The 25,426-nt window shown below is 31.5% G+C and overlaps 1 protein-coding gene across 1 annotated transcript; it reads right to left on the reverse strand.

Annotated features, from left to right (window-relative positions):
- Window positions 1–2,271: 2,271 nt before the first annotated feature.
- On the reverse strand, window positions 2,272–24,637 carry LOC134687716 (uncharacterized). The gene is made up of 11 exons (XM_063548173.1): window positions 24,528–24,637; window positions 22,636–22,733; window positions 21,643–21,663; window positions 19,231–19,482; window positions 17,984–18,223; window positions 16,409–16,456; window positions 15,490–15,879; window positions 6,234–6,485; window positions 5,517–5,753; window positions 3,838–3,885; window positions 2,272–3,295 (listed from the first exon to the last, which is right to left on the reverse strand). Exons 1-11 carry the CDS (start codon window positions 24,608–24,610, stop codon window positions 2,544–2,546), a joined length of 2,421 nt encoding a protein of 806 aa, XP_063404243.1. The 5' UTR covers window positions 24,611–24,637; the 3' UTR covers window positions 2,272–2,543.
- Window positions 24,638–25,426: the final 789 nt, after the last annotated feature.

Here is a 25,426-nt window from a genome sequence, read left to right on the forward strand (position 1 = left end):
AGCCATGGCGTTGTCAGTTTGATTAAGATTTATGACTTTGACTGTCCCTTTGGTATATTTAGTCCCTCTTTTCTATTTCATTGATCAGGTCTATTTGAAGGTGAGATGACATACTGATTGCAATTCGACAGCTGTGGAGTCGTGAACTCTGTACAAAACCTGATATTTAAAACGGGTAGATGACATGCAAGCTTTATACATTGTATACTGATGCATTATAGATTGAAGTTTCTATCTGTTATATGTCCATTATTCTTGACCTCATTATCATTTCTTAGTGTCTACTTAAAACATGTATAATTTTGTATCGCATCGATGAATTTAAAAAGTGAGACTAAGGCATGCTTTTCAATGAGCTTCGGTGTCATCAATAATGTACTAACTTGTGAGTAGGTTCAAGTTCCATGTGTAGCAATGGTCAATGGTATTTTGTATTCAATAGAAATAGCATTGTCACACCAAATTTTCATGGAAATTCTTTACCTCAGTCATGGTCTAGGAACTTTGAAACTTTTTGTTAGTTATAAATAAAAAAAAAAGGATATAGGGTCCATGACACAAAGTCAGTACATGGAAACAACAAATACAGAAAAAACAAGGAAACCGGTCTTTTATAACTGTTCTTTGTCGCAAAGTCACAGTGAGTCTCTCAACGCACAGCAAAAAAATCTCAACTCACTGTAAGTTTAAGACGTCTCAATTGCACAGGTTTCAAGAGATTTTTTTTGCAAAATGATTCGGATGGACTTTGTCCGATGTATCATCACCAAAAAGGGTCCTGTAAAAAAAGGCCATACTAGAAATTGGTACATATTGGAATCAAACTAGTTCGTACGCATATATGTTATCTTAAAACTATATATGTAGAAAAGTTTTAGTTATTAAGGTATTAAATGAAAGGCAAATGACTTTTAATCCTAATGGCAAACGTATTGACTGACAATTTTGAATAATGTATTTATATGTAAATGCATTCGTAAATTGAATGCATTTTTTGCTTGATTGCCTGTGTCCCAGTTTTCAAGATATGAAGTACATGGTTTGTTGAAACTGAAATTGCAGTAAAACCATTATATTCTGATGTATATCAATGTATATATTACGGTACATTAATCCCGTCTTCATAAAATGTATGGAAGTGAAAATCGCCCATAAATTGTCAACATTGTCTTTGTACAATCAGCATGATTTTAATTGAACTACTTGTATGTTAATCTGTTTCTGTTCACTTAATTCTGCATACTTTGTTGGATAGTTTTTCTCATTGGAAATAGACCTAGATTTATACTTTTCTATATAAAGAATAGTTTTCTATATACTGAAATAATAGTTCTTTTGAAAAAATGAATAAAGTTTGAAATGGCTTTACTTACACCTATACGATGGTCTTAAAGTATGGATTCTGCGCACTAACGTTTTTTAACATCTTAAGTAATATCATAGTATTCTTTTATTTGTCTTTAATAATATTTCTTTTACTGTTAAGTCTGTTTTTTTAGATAGCCATTTGACGTGACTCTGAACTATGTATCCCGTCATATTTTTAACGACACAATTATTTTATATCTATCTATTTGCCGCCAAACGCGCGATTCTACGTCAGAGTTTACGTAAATCTAACCATGTCTCTGTCAGGGTAAAGATTCGGTCCCAGTACTTAAATATCAATCCTTTATGTGGAGATTTTATCTAGATAAATTAAATCGAATATTAAAAAAGCAAAATGAGTTTGATAAATTTGAAGTATGCCTTTTCGTGCTTCTTTATTACATGTGTTTGTTTCTTTTTGTTTGAGGACTGCTGTACCCCTATTTTTGATTTTTTGACCTATCGTGTCTGTTTGTTTTGTTCAAGTATCGTTGTCATAATAATGGAATTTGTGATTCGACTGTTTATAAGTAAGAGGTTTAGCTAGCTATAAAACCAGGCTCAATCAACTATTTTCGACATAAGAAAATGCCTGTATCAAGTCAGGAATATGACAGTTGTTATCCATTCAATTGATGTGTAAGAGCTTTCTGCTTCTGTCATTTTATGAGGGACCTTCCTATTTGAATTTTTTTCGGAGTTCAGTATTTTTTGTGATTTTACATTTTATCTATATATTATTATTAATATGGGATATCCATCCATGGCACAAAATGAGTTCATACAGAGCAAAATACACACGACGAGTAAAGAAACAGCGCTTATTTCACTGGTCATTTTTTTTATTTGTAAAATCAAATATAAATGTGAAATTAAATGACAAATTTACTTCTATGGCATTGATTAAAATGCAAAATCAAGGCATTTTTTAATCGATGATACTTCTTTCAAACATGTCCCTGTCTTTCAATGATGAGGCTTGGACGTACTTGGTGACGATCAAAGAAATTGATGTGAATCTGGTTTTTTAAATGAGAATTTTTACTTTTTGATAGATTTGGAAGTTATTTCACTATTTTCTCCTAACATTTAATGACATTAATTTAGACCACAACAATTTACCGATGTTAGAACATAGTTCTTAAAGCTACTTAATTGTAACACGTTTAGAACGGTCAGACATCTGTTTGTATGCTATTCGAGTTTATTTGAAAATGCACATGATCTGACTGCATGTTCGCATGTGCTGTCAGGTGTAGATCTCTTTCTAGGAATTGTTGCACTGACGTGTTACCCTGAGCATCGTCGGAAACAGTATGTACAGGTACATCAGCATTGCATTCCCTTGAATAATCTACATTTGTCTGCGTTATAGAAGCTCTTGGAGAAGGTTCTAATTGAGAAATTTCTGTAATCGCATTATCAGTGAACTCAGTTAAACTTTGAACTGCCTCATATGACGGCGGTAATGTAGCTGGGCTGTAGTCTGGTAGCTTGTCAAAAGCAGCTATTTCATATGGCGGCGGATCATCGTTGTATAATGTAAAAACGGGATTGTCATGCGTCTCCCTTTGACTGGTATTCATATCTGGGTCTCGCAAAATAGAAAGACGACAAGTACTGCTATCCTGGCGACTCTCTGAATTGTTAGGCTGATTGTGCCTTGAGCTGTTAATCTGATTACGCTCTGAATCGTTAAGCTGATGTTGCCCTGAGCTGTTAAGCTGATGTTGCCCTGAGCTGTCTAGCTGATTTTGCCCTGAGCTGTCAAGCTGATGTTGCCCTGAACTGTCAAGCTGACGACACCCTGTATTGTAAAGCTGATGGCGTTGTTGACTGTTAAGCTGACGGCGCTTTTTATACAGACGGTAGATTCCAAGCGCCATCATTATCAGTATGATAAATAATGCTCCTACTATAGCACTACCTGAAATATGTCGTTCACAATTAATATAATTAGTATGTACAAATACCAACGAACAGTAATCTATACAAAGTTTAAACTGCTAGTTTTAAAGTAACCTTAATGTGAATATTGTCTCTCAAATATTTGCAGTGCTGAAAAGGGATTAATTTGCTCTAAAAGAGTGGATTGCCTCCTCAACTTAATTAACCACAAAACAGCTATAGGAATAGTGGTGATCCACATATGATTCATCTTTTATTTAAGCATGTATTTCCGCGGGTAGTAATTACAAACATTTGGAAAAATATATATGAAAAAAAGTTGTGAGACGGAACAATGTAAATTGTCATTATCATAATTGTAATTCTGAGAATACTTAGCATGTAAGTATAAGACATGGAAATTAATGCTTCTCCTCGCTAAAATTTGTTTTTACAAAATGATAATCTTACATGTAACAGCTTTAATGAACTTTAATCAAAAAGAAAATAGTTTAAACACGAAAAAGTGATAATCAATTTTCCCTAGCATTTGAATAATTCAGCAATACTAAGTCCACTTACTTATAACAATCGATGGGTCAGTTTTCTTTTCATATTTTTGGGAATAAGCTGAAAAAATAACAATTATTAATAGTGGTTGAAATAAATGCCTTTTATATGTAAATTTAAATTGCATTTGCACTGCATCGACTTAAATGTAATGTTTACCTCTCGTAACCGTAGTATTTTGCTCTTTTTAAGTGCATGGTTTAACCATTTGTAATTTGATATTAGCACAGGTAGTAAAAGAAGTTATCATAGATTCCAGGATTACCATTTTGTATTCCAGACGCCTGTTTCATATGATCAAAATACTCACGAGTTACGATAGAATCAAAGGTAAAAAAAAAATCAAATAAAGTATAAAGTTGAAGAGCAACGTCGTCAATTCTAGTGTTTAGTACAGTAGTTTTGTTTAATGTAGTCATACATAATTCGGAATGGAATAAAAACCTTAGAAACAATTCAACTACATAGTTCGAAGTGTCTATGCTTATCTTTCAACACACTCGATCACTTATCACCAATGCACCTTCTTTAGCCTTTTCTAGCCAGTGTCACTACAGAAATAGGTTATCTATCAGGCAGGTGCTTCGAAAATTGAATCCTTTGCTATGGTAATGTTGCAAATCTTACTTATTCTGATTTTTGTGTTCATGAATTGTGTTAATCCTTCGTGTTGTTTGACACTGTAGTGTTTTCATTTCTTTGACTTGCTCTTTGTATCGTTCTATTAAATAAGTTTTACGATCACAGCTTTATGAAAATTTTGTTTTTGTTAAATAATGTGATGTTGCTGATCTTCTTATAACCGAATATTAAGTATATGACAACCGGGCAAATCAAAAGAGTACCAATGATGTGCTTTCAAATGGTATATGATTTAGCCGCAAGTTTGGTGGGTGCATAAAAAATGAAAAGTTATGGTTAATGTCATTCGTCTACTACGTATGTGCTTTCCTTGTAAACGATTTAGCTTTATGTCAGGTTGGTGCATAAAAATTCAAAAATATGGTTAATGTCACTCGTCTACTACTTATAGAAAATGGTTTCAATTATCACTACATGAATGTACATTATTGTTGACTTCCTTTAGGTATGCTGGTTAAAAACTTTGTGTCGGATTCCTGGAATTGATAATTTTCCATAACGGGTATTTGTTCCTCATGGTTTAATTTGTATTAATGATTTTTTTAACTAATATTATGATAAAGACATACACCTTTCCTGGACTTATTTTGTATTCGTGAATGTGTGTGTATTCAGTATTGTAAAGTTCACTTAGCGAGATGAAAAAAATAATGGTTGTCATCTATAAAATAAACTCATCATAGATACCATGATACGCATTTTGTAGCCCAGGCGCGCGTTTGATCATGGACACTTGCCAAAAAAATTAAAAGGTAAAACAAAGTATGTGCATGCGCCAATTTCAAGTGATGAAATTTATAAGTTATTGTGTTTTGTCATATAGTATTCGGTATTCGGTGATCTGAAAAAGCTCCTATCAAATTCATTCACATCGTGTTCAAGATTTCATGATATTTAGAACTTAAGATGTTAAATAGACGCTTATTGTAAAAACTATATAAGTCTCTAGTAACTTGATATGGTATTTTTGTTGTATTTACGTTTTTTTTGCATTTCTGTTCATATTGTTCATATCATAAACCCTTAAACATAATTCTAGGTTTACCCACTTGTACTGTAAACATCGACCTCGAACCTGCAGGTGGCTGAGTTACCGGAATAATCAGTAGCATTATAGACCAGTGTATACAGTCCAGGTGGAAACTTTGTATTGTAATAGCGGTCTGGTGTGGATAAGGATTTTATACCAACATTGTCCCGTATTTTTGCAGTCTTCCACACAATGTTGTCATTTTCATTCCTTGTTTGGTGTTCAGGGCAATAAATAAAAACAGGCGGAGAAACATCTGTTAAAATAAAAAAGTTGAAAAATTACAATAATACAGGTTTTAAAGCTTTCATTTGAATCTGAAAATCATAACAAATAAGTCTTTGAATCCTTCATTCATTTCAATATGGATAGCAAAACTTGTTGAAAATAGATTTGTGTTGATATGCCTATCGAATGCAAGTTAGACAGGTAAACATATCTGATGATGGCCATGCACATTCAATTAATTATTACTAGTGTATTCTGCAATTGTAACAGTTTTCAAAAATGACTACGAAACCAAGTCAGAAATATGACAGTTGTTGTCCATTCGTTTGATGTGTTTGAGAAAAAACGGCGAAAAACCGCAAACCGTTCCTTTAAGTTATCAAATACATTTCATTAAGTTAATAAAACGGAACATAATCAATAATCTACTATACCAATCCATTTTTTTCGTAGAACTATTATATTAGTACATTTGTTATTCAATATCTATATATATCGATTTGCATACCAATGATTGAAACTGTGAACCGGCATTCAGCCTCATTTCCAAACTCATCCACCGCTGTCACGTGAACAATTTCCTCCTGATGCCCTGAACACTTGCATCGACTAAAGTTAGATTTTGACACAGTTGTTTCTAGCTGATCTCCTCTCCAATCAACAACCGTAAGTGGGAGGTACAGTTCCGCATGGTTGATTGAAGGCTTTATGTAAATATTCACCTTATGGCCTTCTCTTGGACAATCGAGAAATTTTGGTTCTGAAACTTGTTGGTATATGTTTGTTATATGAAAGATTTATAAGGACACACATATATTGTCTGTGCTAGTAACTTGACAATTTACTGTCAATCGAGAATATCGTATCAAAATTAAATAGAGACATCGATGGGCAAGTAGCCTAACTAAAAGTTCCACTAATATATCACTATAAAAATAAGGAGATGTGTTCAAATTTAAAAATGAAAAAAAAGTGTGAATGTAAACAATTATTGTCAGTGGTACGGCCTACAACAATGGGAAAATCCTATATTATGGGTCTATAACAGGTTCGATAATTGGTATTGCGGAATAATCGATGTTTTTGTCTCTCTTCTAATTGTCTTGTTTTTAGGAATTGGTTTAAAGTTTTGATAAAATGATGTTGACGAAATGATATGCATATACAAATATGTGAAAACATGAGGTTTCAGTTTGTTGCTCCAGATACTTCATACACAGAATACACTCGACTTAAAGTTCTTATTGCATTGGAGTTGTTCTCATAATTTAACATGAGCACGTGTCTTTAAACTAAAATGAAGTCCTTTTTTATCATTTCAGACTTTTGCAGTATCCGTGAATTTCAATCTTTTATGTATAATTTTATGCATTCTAGACCGTTTATAGATATGTCGTGTTTTTTTATCTTTATTTGTTGTTGTTGGGTTTCTTTCTTTTTGACGTTATATACACATACCCATTTAGTATGTTTAGTACGTTATATAAAGAAATTCATGAGACAATCTTTAGTAAACTTTTTATTTTGAATCTAGTATAACTGACTGAATGTTGAGATTTCATAAAATGTAATTATTTCAAGAACAAAAGCTCTACTCACTTATATACTTTTTACCTGAAAATAAATCCATTGGATATGTTAATGTAAATTTGTCTACACTGTTGAAATACATTTATTTTACAACTTTGAAATTTTGTTGGACTATCATATTCACAAATGATTTATTTGCTTAACTTAGAAAAACGACTTTTGTAACATTGATGCCTTTTTGTGGAAAGCATTTTAAACTCTGGTAAGATTTCCTGGTTACTTTTGATATACTTTCTTAATGCATCTCGATTTCACAACTCTGCAGTTAAGGATTTCTGGTTTTCACCCGGACGGCCCGGGTTCGATTCCCGGCATTGGAGCTTTAATGTTCTTTGTTCCTTTTGTATTTCAACCAAAGATGAAGAACTGGATCTTCCATCACTGTATTGGATACCTAAACTACATACGTGTCGTTACAAACAACGGTATATTGCTTGGTCTTCAAAGTGCTCCAAGAAACCTCTTTCTAAATTATTAACATCTATTTTATCATCAATGAAAGACGGGCTTCAAAGTTATTGCGAAACTGCCTATTCTAGAGGTGGCGTGAATCAGATGTGGATACTTAAAAATTCCAAAGATCTTTTAGAGTACATTCAATCTAACTCTCTTTCATCTTGTTACAGTATTAAAACATTTGAATTTTCTACTCTTTACACAAGTATTCAACATTTAACTAAAAAACAAATTGAAAGAGTTGGTATTACTTTGCTTCATAAAAAAGAATGGCCAACGTAGATACAAGTATCATGTCTTAGGGAGGGATACATCCTACTTTATAAAGCATCACTCTGATTCCAACAAAAATATCTCTGGAACCGATATTATCAAGATGCTTGATTTCTTGATTGACAACATATTTGTAACGTTCGAAGGACATGTTTTTCAACAGACTGTCGGCATCCCAATGGGAACAAACTGTGCCCATCTACCTGCCGACTTGTTAATTTATTATTATGAGGCTGACTTCATGCAGGAACTTCTTAGGAAGAAAAATAAGAAGTTAGCAATATTCTTTAACTCTACTTTCCGCTTTGTAGATGACGTTCTTTCACTTAACAATTCAAATTTGGTGACTATGTGGAACGCATCTATCCCATCGAATTGGAGATAAAGGATACTACAGATACAGTTAAGTCGGCTTCATATCTTGACTTAAATCTAGAAATTGACATTGAGGGTCAGTTGAAAACAAAACTTTACGACAAAAGAGATGATTTCAGCTTTCCAATTGTGAACTTTCCATTTCTAAGTAGCCACATTCCAGCAGCACCTGCATACGGGGTATATATCTCCCAATTGATACGATCTTCCCGTGCTTGCATTTCCTATCATGATTTTCTTGATAGAGGGTTACTGCTAACAAATAAGCTATTAAACCAAGAGTTCCAAATGTTGAAGTTGAAATCATCCCTTCGTAAATTTTACGGACGCCATCACGAGTTTGCTGACCGTTATGGAATAACCGTTTCACCAATGATATCGGATATGTTCCTTACGTCGTAACTACAATCCCCTTCCTTTTCATGATTCTGACCTACCGAATTAGACTATTCACCGGATTTGTAATCACATAAGCAACACGACGGGTGCCACATGGGGAGCAGGATGTGCTTACCCTTTCGGATCACCTGAGATCACCCCTAGTTTTTGTTGGGGTTCGTGTTGTTTATTCTTTAGTTTTCTATGTTGTGTCATGTGTACTATTATTTTTCTGTTTGTCATTTTCATTTTTAGCCTTGGCGTTGTCAGTTTGATTTAGATTTATGAGTTTGACTGTCCCTTTGGTATCTTTCGTCCCCCCTTTTTTTTTTAAATGTTTGTGTCATTTAGTCTTCTGATATAAAAATGAAAAACTAAAATACAAAAGTTTTTAAAACATTATAAGTTGCTTTCTCTTTTTAAGATACCGAGAAATCTTTAAATTGAAAACTTTTTGCTTTCTCAGTTTCATTTGCAGTTTCTGCACGTGCTTTTTCGTCTTTTTTCTAGAAATTGTGACATATTCAAAAAGTCTTCACTTTATTCAAATTATTTCAGACTTAATGACATTATCTCCAGACACTAATCAGCAATAAAAAAGGAACTACAGAATAATATGCCTATAGGATCTTTAAAATCGGTTACTCAGATTGTTTTCAATCTTAAGTTTTAAATACTAGTTATAGAGCTTGTTCTGTCACGTGAGATTGTTTTAAAGTTTTATATGCAATCATAAGAAAAATAATACAAAAACATGAAAAACTTACACATGTTGTCATTGTCAAGAATATAACCAGTGCAGCAACTTGATTCACAGTTGAATGCAGGACAACGGTGGTGATCCAATTCACAGTTATTTCTTTAAAAAAAAAAGGCAATAATTAAACATACTTTTAACTCTTTGACACCTTTATTCCTCTTAGTTTATAATCAAATGTTTAAATTTGATCCGGTAGATGAAAATTCTGTTTTTGATAACAAAACTGTTTTTAAAGTATGTCTATAGCACGGGAGCTGCATGCATCATGCATTAACAGTACACTGATTTTTAGTAATTATCAAAGGGCATTAACTTCAAATTCATCTCCACCGATTGGACTCAATTTCTTATGTTTCAATTATAATATGTATTAAAATTTCAGCAGTATGATTTAAATAATAAATAATGCATGGGCACTATTATGTATATCAACAGAGCGTGTGTATTTTAGTCTAGACGCCAACGTATCAACCATCAAGATGAAACATGAAGACTGTCAACAGTCACATAACCCGATATAAATTTAAATAGATATCGACTTCATGCAATTGAACTTTTCGAGGTTAGATTTTATGTTATAGTTTAAACAATAAATGAATAAGTTAATCATTGTTTTCATCTGGAAAAGAATGGGTTTTTTTTTGCGAGGAACGAATCAGTCAACGGAATAGTTCACCTTATGCTTCATTTTTGATGTTAACAATTTTGATTGCTAAACACAAATAATACATGCGTTACCAGTATCTAACTAGTGGGTTAAATCGAAAGTTATGTGACGACTTATTTATGCATTTGCAAGTGAATAATTTTACTTCGTATTTTCTTAGCGTATTTTGACAAAATTGAACTACAGTGGTTGCTAAAATTATTATTTCAATATTTCATTTGTAGTAATGACTAAAATAACCAAAACGAAAGGATCGATGCAATACAGAAACTTCATCAAGAAGACAATAAAAAGAAATATGAAATAAAAATTTAGTTTTGAAAAGTAGCTTAATCATTGAATATTGTCACATTTTAAAAAACATTAACTGCAATAATGTAAGATATAATGTGTAAAGTACTAAAACTAAATGAATAAAGCCAAAAACTAGTGTGCAGGTGTTCCAAAATCATAAATCGATTGAGAACAAATAATCCGGGTAACAAACTAAAACTGAGGGAAACACATCAAATATAAGAGGAAAACAAATGAACAACAGGCACACCGCAGTGCAACAAAAACAAACGCCATCACACATAGAAACGAAGTATTTGATAACAACTGCCAATAATATTCCTGACAATTTCTTGTCTTCACTGCATAATCAATTGCTACAAGATATTACCACGCAAGCTAATGGGATAAGCAATATAAAAAAAAACAGGCATACAACTCACACCACATCTTCCTATATCTATATACAATATATACCAACAACATGCAAACAATAAATATGATATAATAGTATGGACCACGGTCCCTTAATTCTGAACAATATCAAAACATTAAAAATTACACTTTGACGGTATAAGCAATACAAAAACAAAACATGCATACAATATGACAAAAAAGCATACATCATATTTCCTTTATTCATATATCATAATTTTTATTAATATCAATATACTAGTAAACAATAGATACTCAAAAAAGCGATATCGGTTATGACTGAGCTTTTGTGTCGTACTTAAATCATCTCGTATTGAGGAAACATGACTGAAAAAGTCACTGGTACGGACAAGGGGACTGAAAACTATTCAACTTTAAACCATCTGCTTTGTAATGAAGTGTTATACTGAATAAATCTTGATGTACCATAAATATTAAACAAACAACTGGACGACTTTTAAGAGGTGTACCTTAGAAATGTTACGGCATGGAACAGTTGCAATTTTTACAATCGTTCATCGTAGGTAAACGAACAAGGAAGTAAATATAGAACTACCCGTTATGTAAGCTTAATGTTAACATTTATAACTTACCCTGCGACTGTTTCATACAATTGCAAGAATACAAGTAAAGTAAAGCTGACAAGCACCCTATTAAATGAAGTATTCCTCATAATTTACATTCGGAATGAAAATAATATGGAAACATGATGTTGAAGATAATACTCTTGTTTAACATGTTTAAGGTCAGGACGATCGATTTTCAGCGATTTTTGTGTGCATTTATTCTACAAATCAAATATTGGAAAGATAAGAGATCTCAAGTGGATTCAAGTGACATTAAGATTTATTTTAGAGCAGTAAAACGATTTTATATGTTGTTTGTACACATCTCTTAGTAAATTCATTTAAAGAAAAGTCAAAGTAAGCATCTTAACGGGAATAAAAATGTAAAACTCCGTAAAAATACGATTTATAATTGATAAAGGCGCAAGTTTACTATCATCAGGATCATCTCGGTTCAAATAGTATTGATTTCAATTCAGTACACTAAACATTACACTGAATTCGGTTTGACAAGCAGAAACTTAGGAGTATAAGACAATAAAAAAGAAGTTTCTTGACAAAAAACACTGACATGTCAGATTTATTCACATAACGTCACCAATTTAAGCCTAAATTGCAAACTAAATTTCAATGATGATCATAAGCAAATTCATATAAATTGTAAACTTTATGTATTTGCTATATGATCGAGTCAACTTCCAAAATCAAATACACCGAGACTGACATCCTCAAAATCTAAGACTTTTTCAGTTAAGGTCTAAATATTTAAAGAGACAGTACATATTCCAATTCGTACTACATTGTAAACCCCTTTCTGGCTGGTCCGAGAACACAATTAATTCGTAGTGCATTTCTTTTAGAACATAAATGAAAATAAAAAAAATCCCACCTGCGCTTTCTCAAAGAAACTTTTACAGTATGTTGTACTACTTTTGGGACAAATTATATCAACTTTATAGAAAACTTCATCGCCTCTAACTCAAAATATGGACAATTTTATGTTTAGGGCGTCTTGAAATCTTTTGACAGCTTCGGAAGTGCTCATTTTCAACCTTTTTCAGCTGGACCAAATCACTACTTTCCTTTAAAATTCTGAACCCAAATGTTTTTACAGTATAATTTCATCCCCCTACTTGCAATTTGAGGCATTGAACATGGAGAAATAAATTTGGAAGGGGTAAAAACATTAATGGAAAGTAACCCACTGTCAACACAAGGGACTATATTTGTGAACAACGAAAATCAAGGGACGACAATGGTGGTCTCGGACCGGCTGACCTGGATTTTTTTTAAAACATTTCAGGCAGAATTCATACTTTAATACCTTCATAGAATAAAAAAGAAAACAAGTCCAGCCAAGTTCTTTAATTTCACCTTCTGATATATTTACGTCACCCCTAAATCTTTATTTGATAGAGTCATTTCATTTCATATCTATTTCTTTGAACTAGTATTAGTAATAGTACTGAAACAAGAAGGTCTACTTCATATGTGTTATTCGATATTTCAACAAAATGAATAACTTCAAACTAAAGGATTTTAACACAAATTGTCAACATCCAGTTTCTAAGACGTTACCCTCTGCCGTATTGTTTGATGCTTATATACCTCAACTTATACTTCACACTCGTGCATATCCACACTATACGGACTTCATAATCAGGGACGTGATCCTTAGACAAAAACTGCTTCAACAAAATTATGAGGGGGAACGACTCTGCATAAGTTATGCGGTCACCATCATATGTTTGGTAGACCGATATGTTGTGTATGTGTCTCAACTCACTGGTGACATGTTTTCAAATTCTAAGATCTTTAAATACCAAAATAGTCGTCTTATCAGTAATTTTATCGATTTTGTCTTATTCTCAGTTTTTGACTGAGAGTGGGTTAGGATCGCGATTGATGCATTAATATTGTCGATCATTTTGGAGTTTAATTCGATTCCTTTAGTTTTTATAAGTTACCTTGAATTTTCTTCTTAATCGAGTTATGAGATTTGAACATTGATAAAGTACTATTGTCTTATCTTATAACTCAACAAATCACTGGCATTTATTTAACTTGAAAATATTGTAAATTGAAAAAGATTGTTTCAAACTTCATCAAATTTCTTTTTTTTAACCAGCGAAGATCAACATGCGTAACTTAATATTGTGTATTCAGATATTAAGAACGACACCACTAGACAAAGTGACGAAATCGACAATTCTGCAACACTTGTTTCGTAGGCTCGTGCACATGAAATCAGCTAATTCTAGACCAATAAAGTGTTTGGTAAGAACGTCCTCTCACGATCAATTGACAAAGACCCATAATGCTATGCTATGGCTATTTTTTTTATTCTTCTCTTTCATTTATGATGATGTAATTTGCCTATAGAATGGTTGCATGCTATTATCTCTTTTTTTTTTTTTGCATAGTTGTTTGCTTATATAGGGATTATTATTATAACACATGTTGACTGTTTTTCATATTTTTTGACATATTTACCCAGTATGTTTGTTTGTGTTGCTTACCCATTGTTGTCAATATAATTAAATTGTATGCGACTGTAATACAAGTGCGAGGTTAAGCTTGCTAGAAAATCAGGTTTAATCCACCATTTTCTACACAGGGAAATTACTGTATATGGTCAGGAACATGAGTTGTTTTATTGATGTGTTTGAGCTTTTGATCTTGACATTTGTTACGTGACTCTCCGTTTTAAATATTCATTTGAGCACGTTTTCTTTTGTTATTTTACTTTTTACATCAAAATGGTACTTACCAGTGTAACTTATAAAAGACCAAAGATTTGACAAAATACAAACAAAATATTGACCAGACATAGAAAAGGCATCAGACGAACAACAGTTTTACATATTGAAATACCTTAAACAGGTCAGGAAAATGATAGTTATTTTCCATTCGTTTGATTTGTTTTAGCTTATGTGTGTTTCTCCATTTTGAATTTTCCTTGGAGTATGCATTTTTATCAATTAACTTTTTACAGAACTAAACACTAAAAACTAAGGCATCACTAACGCGACATCGACAAAAATTTAGAGTAAACTTATTCGGAAGGTGCAGCAGTTCCTGTTTTTTTAGTGACACACATTTATCATCAATTTATATCATCTTGTCGTTTGTTTTCATATCGTTCCGTTGTTGTCCAAAAGACAAATACCATCTTTGTCATTTGTAAAATTTTATATAAGAAACATGCAAACATTTCAGAATTTTTACACCAATTGAATATATATTTGCGAAATAAAATACAATGGTGGATAATAAGCATTTTTTTTTCAAATACTAATAAACGTTTTTTGAGATAATAAATTTATTAATTCAAGGTGGTACCTAACGCAACAGATAGATTACTCTGTAAAATCAGGTAAAAAAATTAATCACGTTGAATTATTTAAGAAATATTAAGCTTCTCAACTTTTCAATGATTAAAATTAGTGATTGTCAAACTGCTATATATCCAATGAAATTTTTCCGAGAAAGTGTGCGGTTCAAGTTTTTTGAAATTCTAATATATTCATCAAAGGATCAAAGTAAATATTTTATAAAAATTAAACGAGCAAAATCAATTTTTGGTACCACCTTGAGGAAAATAATTTTGCTGTATTTAAGGTATTATTCTATCATGATTAATGTGAAAGATTTTTGTATTCACTGTTTTACATATGTTCGATTAAATGAGATTCTTAAATATTTTCTCGTAAATTAATTACCCCCCCCCCCCAAAAAAAAATAAGGTTCATTGTGACCGTTTTATTCAAATTTTGATCTGCTTAAAAAATTGGGTTACTAATTAAATTGCGACAGTTTCATGACTATCAAATATTAGTTTCTATGCAATTTGTGTTAATCTGGAGATTCATATGATCCAACTGAATGTTTCCATGTACTGTCGCATGCTGATCTTTTTGTAGTGTGTGTTGCACTGAAGTGTTATTTTTATTCGTATTGGAAACAATATTGACATGGTTTGCAATATTACTTCCATGTGAAGAATCTACAATCATCAGCGATTCAGAAGATTCCTCATCCGGTTCCTCCGCAGAACATTCTGTTAACGAATATACAATATTATCTTCACAAGCACTGATCAGCATTGAACTTTGAACTTCTTCATACGACGGTGGAAATGTAGGTGGGGTGTAGTCTGGTAGCTTATCATGAGTAGCAATGTCATATGGTGGAGGATCATTGTTGTAAATTGTAAAAACAGGATTGTCATGTGATTCTCTTTGTGTAGAAGCCGACCTTCGTACTCGATTATTAGATTGCCCGTCTGTACTGTTTAGCTGGCGACGTTTTACACGAAGACGATACATTGCTAGGGCCATCGCTATCAATATTATAAATAATACTCCTACAATCGCACTACCTGAAATACGAGAAAATTGATACTGTAGGTTTCAATATAACAACCAGCTTTAAATACATTTTGACTATTGTAATCGATACATTTCTAATGTTTTGAAAATTCAATTAAATATCTGTAGCATTTCCACAGCCGTGAAATCATTAATATTACGAATTAATGCTGGACTGAGTGGATTATCATTACAACTTAAAATTACATAATGTACTCTAAAGAAGCTACCGGGAAAAAAACAGCATAAGAATTTTATATACTTAAAATCTAGACGGAAGAACAACTGAAAAGTTAGTAACTTTTTGATTCATAAGAAAACTTACATGTATGTCTAAATAAACCAATTTGTACATTTATTTCTCGTAATATTATATGATTTTTAAAATCATTTTTTATTATTCATTTTCAATAATTTTGTAAAAATGTATTAGATGTATAATGTATTTTACAATGTGCTAATGAAAAGCTCAAACATCCATACAGTATCACTAAATTTGCAACGGTAAAAATAATTTGAAACAAATTCTTTTTCACTTACTTATAACCATGGATGGATCGGTATTCTTTGTATACTTTACATAATAATCTAGAAAAGAGAAAGACAATACATTTCTTCTACAATTTTTATATAATTATCCCCGGATTTGTGCTAACACGAGCAATAACATGAACAAACGTGTGTCGCATGTAGAGCAGGGTCTACTCACCCTTCAGAGCTTCTGAGACAATCGGCAGTTTTATTGGGTTCGTGTTTTTTATTCTTTGGTTTTCTATTTTGTGTTTTGTGTACTGTTATTTGTCTGTTTGTCTATTCCTTTTTTTTAGCAATGAGTACAAATGTCCCGCTGTTATCTTATTTACATTAGTACGAACTCTATCGTGATAGTATCTCCGTTTTATTTTTATTCTTATGATTGGTCTTCCTGTACCAGGTTTGTATAAAATGAGAAGGAACGTAACAAAAAGACATTTAAACTCATAAGCCGATATAGAACTGACAACACCATAAGCAAAATGGCAGAAGACGAAACAAAAGTCCAAAAATTTTCCTTAGAAAGTTAGAGACTGCGCAATACAAAACCAACCAAAACCTTGATATCAGGAGATCATGTAGGGTACGCATATTAGATAAAACTAAAATCATGTTAAGTTATCATTAAGTAAAAATGAATGGAACCAAACACGGTGAACATGAAACGTATTCATTTAATAAATTTCATTTGAAATACTCAAGAAAAAACGTCTGGTTAGCCAAATACATAACCATTTCAAAATATTATTACCCCTATTTTTTATAGTGCAATAGTCATGATTTGGTACCAAAACAACAGTTTTAATTGGATACAACTTCTCTAAATTTGGATTTCATATGGCTATTCTAGTTGAGGTACACATATTGTACTGTCTAATTGGAAATGATAACTAGAAGTACATAAAACAAACTTCCTGAAAAACTGTGATATAACTAACAAAAGAAACTCGTTTATTGATGATTCATATTGAGAGTTTTATGTTGAAATTTGATGCGAAACCTTTAATTATTAAATTTACTGTAAGCTTCTTGTATAGTTAAGAATGTTTCTCATTGAGCAGTAATTATTAAACACTACCTGTTTCCCCTTTTCTAATTGCTAACCAACTTAATGCAATGAAATGACCTTATCGAAATGACATTGCTTTGTCGACTTAGTCAAGTTCAGATCATCGATAAAAGAATGATTAATATAAAAAAAATAGATGTGTTATGATTATCAATGAGACAACACTTTACAAAAACAGCTGTTATGAGATATATACATAGTTGATCACAGACCATCGAAACTGATTTCTCAAACAATGTTTACTTGTCGATGGAAAACTGACGGGTGCAAATAGTGGAATAGATACTATTCGCTATCACGGGGCAATTTAGTTTTGGTTGTGTTGTTGTTAAGATTTAAGGGGGAGGGGTATGTTGCATTGTATTTCCTGCTCATTGTTTCTAACAATTTTACAGTAAAAGAAAATTAAGATGCTTTGTATTATTAAACACAAAATTGAAAGATAGTATTCTAATAGACAGAAAATGATGCCGGTTTTAGTTTAAGAATTGTACTTTGAATGTTTAACTCACCTGAACTGTAAACAGATACTTGGAACCTGCAGACTGCTGAGTTACCGGAATAATCAGTGGCATTATAGATCAGTGTGTATAGACCGGGTAGAAACTTTGTATTGTTATACCGGTCCGGTGTAAATAATGTTTCCACTCCTACATTGTCTCGTATTGTTGGAGCTGTCCACACAATGTTGTCCTTTTCATTCACGGTTTGACGTTTAGGAGGACAATATCTTATAGCGGGTGGAATATTATCTGTGAAAAATCAGATTAAACATAAATTCAGCGTTTTTATTGTAAGCAATATATTTTCGTAAGAAAAACATTGAATTCTTAGTGATAATGGAAAAATAATAAGATAAACAATTAATGAAGAAAATGTACGGTATATGAAAAAAATATATGTTTTTTCTGCAATTATCTACAAATAATATAAAAAACATCAATTAATAAATATGGTTAGTATACATTAACTGAGAAATACATTATAGCAATCTTCCATTTACATTGATAAAATCAAAATAGGCAACAACATCAATGTAATCGATAGATCTGTTTCTATTCCATTTTATGTTTTGAGAAATCAATATACATAATAAAAAACGAATCCTGTTAAATTGAGTCTTTTCGTGTTTCGTTGGGGGTTTTTTTTGGGGGGGGGGGTATTTACTTTTTTGTGTTTTCTTCTCTTTTTGTCTTGAAGAAGTCAAAAATTAAAACGTTTACCTTTTATTTTTTTTTAACAAAAGAAGAAACCAATCGCATACAATGTAGACGAACCGTAACTTTAGCTCCATCGTTTATTCAAAACTAAATAGCTACCTAACATATTAATAATTCACCAAAATAATACACAATCGGTTACTATATGATTGATAATATGAATGTTTCATATTGGTTCGCAGAAATTTATACGACCAGAGTACTACACTTTTCTCAGAAAAATATATGAATTGATGAATTTTGAAAATAATATTTAATATGTTACAAAAAATCACGAAAGAGTGCACCCTAATTGAAAAAAGAAGTTTATTCAATCGAGTTAGAATAACAATATGTATTTAATGCATTATTTCTTTCATTTTCAGTTAAGGTGTAACAGACAAGAGCTGTAAGAAAAATATCTATCGACTTCAATTTATTCCTTTCACCTTATAGCTGAAATGCATTGCGTTTAACGCATAATTATGATGGGTTTTCTTTCAAAAAGTATAAATATTGTGATGATGATTGTAACTTTATTACATGTTTTTGTTTCATACCAATAATTGACACAGTAAACAGGCATTCAGCTTCGTTTCCGAACTCATCTATAGCTTTTGCTTCAACCTCCTCCTCCTGAGGCCCTGAACACTTGCATCGACTAAAAACATTTTTTGACAATGTTGTTTGAAGTTTATTTCCTTTCCAATCAGTAACATGAAATGGTTTGTACAGAAATATCATGTTGATAGAAGGACTAACGTAACGCTTTATAATTTTTCCTTTCCATGGACAGTCGTGAAACATTGGTTCTGAAAAAAGATTTTATATACAGTTGAGTAGATACGAAATAACTGAATCAAACACATTAAATGCAGGGCCTATCTATTTCCTAACAATGAATAAATACAGATTGACGTTTTTCAAATTTGAAAGGTAGTTATATAGGAATATGTAGAATTTACATTTCAGTATGATGAAAACATTGTCATAATGTATTTTATTACTTTTGTAATAACATATATACGTATTTATACACTTATTTATTTTTATAATGTATTTCTATGACACTAAATGAGGAGACTTTTGTATTGTTCGTCGCTTTTTCGTTTTCCAGATCAGAAAAAAATTGCTCGGTACATGAAAGGTAGAATGCAGACTGCAGTTTATCGTTCTCATTAAAGTTTATTTAGTTTTGGTTAGTTTCGGTTAACATAATTTCTGAAATCCCAACACGTATATCGATTTCAAATATTGCCTTGTTCTAAAGTCTCTTCCAAGTTTTACATATATTGATGTATTAAAGAAGGCGGGAAAATCAATGTCTATGATGTAATTGATGAAAGTCCATCTTTGATAAAAATTAACAATTGTTCTGCACATTACGGAATATATTACATACTGGAATATTCTTTTAACTAAAAGTTAAAGAAAATAAAGACATAATCCTACATCTTCGAGAAAAACGAAACAGCCGTCCCGTACTTTGTTCTCATCGTAAATATTTATAAAATATTTGCCGGTCGAAGTTAAGATAAACAAAACGTGCCAAATTTCTTTCATATCAAAGTTTATTAAAGTTCAAGAAAAGCAATTTTTTTTTAGTATAGGATTTCGATATATTTTTCTATGAATGAACTTTTACTTAGTAGGAAAACAAAACAAAAAATGGGCTCTCCGTTCATTTACGCCCACAATCTTCCTTCGAAAGAAGCATACATTTTTGTAAAGAAATACTTTTTTCTGTTGAACTAATAGAAGAAAAAAGGTTATATCGAAATAAACAAGAACTAAATTACAGAAATCACTAAACTTTTATAGCTTATTTGAAAATAATAATAAAAGATATAGGTCACTGATGATTTAAAAAAGATATTTCAATTGTAATGCAAAAAAAATATATAAATATATAATATATGTAGGACTCAAATATATGGTGGGTTCCAAATCTTTGGCAGATTCCTAATCTATGGCAAATGTGACGTCATGCCATTCCAAATCTATGGCCGATTTTTTACAATCCTAATCGATGGCAAGTTTTGTAATTTCCTAATCTTTGGCGAATTTTAGTGTGTCCTAGTTTATGGAAAATGAATTGCAAATGGAAAATAATGCAGGACACATACGACAATTAACTTGCATTATTTGAACAAGTGAGCATGTACGACAACGGAAGCATGTCTATAAACATTTGTGAAATAAAAAAATACTGGTCAACAAAATTATGGCGTAAAAAAAACCCGTAAATGATGAACTCATAACATAAATACAGACTTTAAATTGAAATGATGTGCCTTGTAAAAATAAACATTTTCTAATCTGTGCATTCATGTAACCAACTAGTAATTTACGTAAAGTCCCTTAACAAACAAGAAGGTGGATTTTTGAAAATAATAAAGGGGGATAAATAAAAATGAACAGTTTGAATGTTCAAATAATATGTTATTCATCGTTATGGCATCTTTTTTATTTTATGACGATCTAAAGAAAATTGGTATCCATTAATTTCATGTTTCATTTTATAAGCTTTGCCAACCGTAGACAGTTAAATGTTTACTATGAAAAATCCTTTTCTGAAATATCTGTTACTGAAAAAAACAATGTCCTTGTTCATCGCGGACTTCGACCGGTACATCACATTGTGTCCCTTTTCTGGATAATGGGTCACATCTTTATGTAAACCGTCGTCAAATTGTTGTAATCTAGAATGGTGTTCAAATCTATGAGTTCTGCCATCGTTTGCAGCGGCGACGATGTAATATCGCCTTATTGAATTGTGACGTTATATGTTAGATCTGTCATAGATTTGGAGAAAACAAAAATCTGCCATAGATTTGATTTGTTTGGCGTTTGTAACGTCACATTTGCCATAGATTAGGAATCTGCCATAGATTTGGAACCCGCCATAGATTTGAGTCCTACATATATAAATGTAAAAAAGTAACCGGTATACTATTCTGCTGTATACTCACTTGTGTAGTTTTTGGGTATACCTGAAATATATCAATTTTAAATCAAACAAATTCAAAATTGAGCAAATCAAAATTTTCCAAAAAGTAAACTTCGAAAAATAATGACCTCCGAGGAAAATTCAAAACGGAAAGTCCCTATTCAATTGACAAAATCAAAAGCTCAAATACATCAAATGAATGGACAACAACTGCCATATTCCTGACTTAGTCATGCAATTTTTAAAGTGAAAAAAAAGGATTAAACCTAGTTTCATAGCTAGCTTAACATTACACTTGTATGACAGTGGCATCTATGCCGATTAAATAATATCCGGCTTTGAGATATTAGAATATCGCTTTCATAATTAAAACCAGGACGAATTACAAATCTACCAGCAATTAAGAAGTTTACGCCGAACATCACTTTTTGCAGTTGTACGTCACTGGTTTAAGTTGAACGAACAATGTTCATTCGTTGCCGAGGATAAGGCCGTTGTGTTGGTCTTTCATTTTAAAATGCCGACACGTATTTTTTTGAACGGAAATGACGGAAAATGCTTCTAGGCAACAACTACTCTCTGACAAGGTCATGAAAGAATTTACAGATTTGTAAATATAAAACCAGGCGATAAGTCATCTTAACTTTGTTCATCTATCCCCTGAAGCTATCCAGCTTCATCAACACTTTTACACTTAACATTTTGTCGAGTAGAATGGGCTTTTAATTCTAGATTTTTTTTAAAGCTGTATAGCCCATTAAAATTGGACCTGGCTTAGTTTTTTTTTGTCAAATATAAAATTAAAACATATATAACAAAAAAGGTAAATCTCGTATCATGTTGACATTTCTTTGAGGTTTACTCTATATAAAGCAAAGAGGGTTATCAAATTACAAAACACTGAAAATTTCACATGTTTAAATCAACCCTGTAATAGAAGGAGACCAATCAAAGGGGGTGATAAGAAGAGGTTGACCTGACATCACTATTTTCTAACTTGGCAAAGTTGACTTACAAACATCGTCCTCGTCACTCTCCAGAGTAAAACCATCACAGCATTCGGATTCACAGTTGAATGGTGGACAACGATTTGGATCTAATTCACATCTATCCCTGAAAATAAAAACATTTATAGGACTGGAAACACGTTTTCGTCATACCCGGGCATTTTAAAGCTTACAATATAAGATTGGTTTTGCTTATATTTTTATTTATTACATTTTTCACGTTCGGTCTAAAGGAGTATTGTTTCAATAGATAGCATACTCCTAAACAAATCTTTAAATTGATCAAACATATGACGCAACTCTGTGTCAACACTTCTTTATTTACAATTTACAATTTAATGGGAGGCTGGGAGGGCGGGTGTTTGGTTTTATATTTTTGTTCAGATGTCTTACACCATCAACTTTTGAACCAAATTGAAAAAGGTTTGTTAAGTCAATGTTTTAGTTTAAGTAACCTGTTACAATCAATAAGATTGTGGTAGTGGTTGATAGTTGAGCGTTCTGCTGCACTTTCACTTTCGAGCATTTTTTCACATAACACTCGGATGTTCTCGATTTATTATAAGTGAAATTATCATTTAACGAATGAAGTATAATATTTATCCACTCTCAATGATGAAATATTCATATTTTGAAATACTGCATAAACATAAGTTTTGATAATAAAACTTTGATAAAATATATGCATTGTTCTGTCTTCAAAATATTTTGATTTAGATAAATGACATGGGAGACACACATGTAGCATAATAGGATAAAATTTCAACTACAAAGATTATTTGGTATGAAGTACTGATCTGTGTGGGAAAAATGTTGTTCTGAAAGTAATCAATAATATGAAGGGTTGTAAATTTGAAAAGTTATATTTCATTTCTATAGTTGTAGTTTATGGCACTTTATTTATCTTTTGTTTACTTTTTGTAAATATCGAATTATTTTGTAACATTATTGTGTAATCCTTCTTTTTTTTTGTCGTTAGTTATCGAAATAAAAATCTAGTTATTAAACATCATGCAAGTCTATGAAACATTTTGGAAGACCAATATATTAATTTTTTGGACAATTTTGCATGTGATTGTCAACGTCGATTAGAATTCATAACATGATTTATTTAAAAAAAAATTCTATGTTAGGTTAAAATATAATTGTATATATGTTAAGTTCAAAATATTACATTTGACTAACATCACTCATTTAATAAGAATGATATCCCGTTAAATTTTCCGAAAATAGGTCATCAAGTTTGACATGTTTGATAACATAATATATTCAATGCGTATAATGTATACAAACAATAAATACATGTAAATTGAATGATAGTGATATACATGCATATAAGGTCAACATTGGGATGTCGAAAGAAAAACAAATATCAATAAATCAAATGTGCATTGAAGACCCATTGGTAGCCTTCGGCTATTATTACCTATTTGGTCGGGTTTATTATCTTATTGAAATATTCTCCATTTCCATTTTCAATTTCATTTAGTATTAATTTAATAGAAATTTAATATTTAATGTACATTTGATATTAATCTAATATGCATTTAATAATAACAACGTTTTTTTTTCATAAAGGATATTCGTAGAAAAATACAGATGAATAAAATGCACAAATTATGCATGTACCTTGTAATAGAAAAATTGACTTCGACGGATTTGCTGTATTTTTTTTTAATCCTGTTGGTTTAGATGTTGGCTTATGTATTTGGTTTCTTCCACACTGGTTATAAGTATGACCAAAGAATAAAGAGGTGATACATTATTGGAACTTTGATGATTTTACAGGAAAACGAACCAGGAAGTAATTATCTTTAAGTCCCCGTAACAGACGAGCCAGTGTGGAAAACAAAACTAACATTGACCAAGAATTATATAAATAAAAAATCTTAAAACTTACTCTGCACGTGATATATAAAGCTGTGATGAAAATACAAGCAGAATAAAGCTGACAAACACTCTGTTAAAGGAAATAGTCCACATCTTTCACATTTGGAATACAAATAATAAAGAAACAGGATATTACAGATAACCTCTTTTTTAAGGTTAAGAAAGTTTGTTATCATTTAAGTCGTATGCATCTACTAAACAAATCAAACATCGTAAAGATAACAGATATATCAGGTGTATTAATGTGATGGGAAAGTTATAACCTAAACTGCCTTGTAATAGTGTTTTAAGCATCCTGATTTTTAATTGTTCTAGTCGGGGTTTTTTTTGTGTATCTATTTATCATGTTAATAAGTTAATAATTGGACATCTAATCTACTTATAAGTTATTATGAAGATGTAGGTAATCTGAATGAAATATAAAGATGACGTCTTCCAAAAAAAAAAAAAAAACAATCGAGATAGGATCTTACACATGCACATTAATGTACAGCAAATTAACTGACTTAACCAATAAGGTTGTGAACTACATAATTAACCAAACACAATATTCAGATATACAATAAACATTTCTATATCGAGTGAACAGAGAAATGTACACCAATCCCCAGTCATGTAAACTAACCATAATTGTGTCTGAGTTTCATCTTAATATGACCCAAAAGTAACCGAAACTAAAACTTAAACCTGATACTGGACGGACAAACGAACAAATAAATATTGATAAGTAATGGCATCTACTATAATAGGTGGTGCATAAAAGTCCTGAACTCCAGGATAACAGCAAAACAATAATCAATCATTAAGTCAGTAACTTCTATTTTATTCGTTTTAGCAGTAATTTTTAACATTTGTCATATGAGCAGGCGATTGGCTTATGAAAAAACAAGGTCAACCCTCATTTTGTTC

The sequence above is a fragment of the Mytilus trossulus genome, chromosome 10, assembly GCF_036588685.1.
Source record: "Mytilus trossulus isolate FHL-02 chromosome 10, PNRI_Mtr1.1.1.hap1, whole genome shotgun sequence".
In the NCBI taxonomy this organism is placed as follows: Eukaryota; Metazoa; Mollusca; class Bivalvia; order Mytilida; family Mytilidae; genus Mytilus; species Mytilus trossulus.

What these genes read in the sequence shown, in the direction of transcription:
- LOC134687716 (XM_063548173.1), bottom strand. Translation starts at nt 24,610, where the DNA reads ATGTGGACTATTTCCTTTAACAGAGTGTTTGTCAGCTTTATTCTGCTT. An exon ending in GGTCGATGTTTACAGTACAA is followed by an intron (nt 3,886 to 5,516) that starts GTGGGTAAACCT and finishes TTATTTTTTCAG; the next exon opens with CTTATTCCCAAAAATATGAA. An exon ending in TGACCCATCGATTGTTATAA is followed by an intron (nt 3,296 to 3,837) that starts GTAAGTGGACTT and finishes GACATATTTCAG; the next exon opens with GTAGTGCTATAGTAGGAGCA.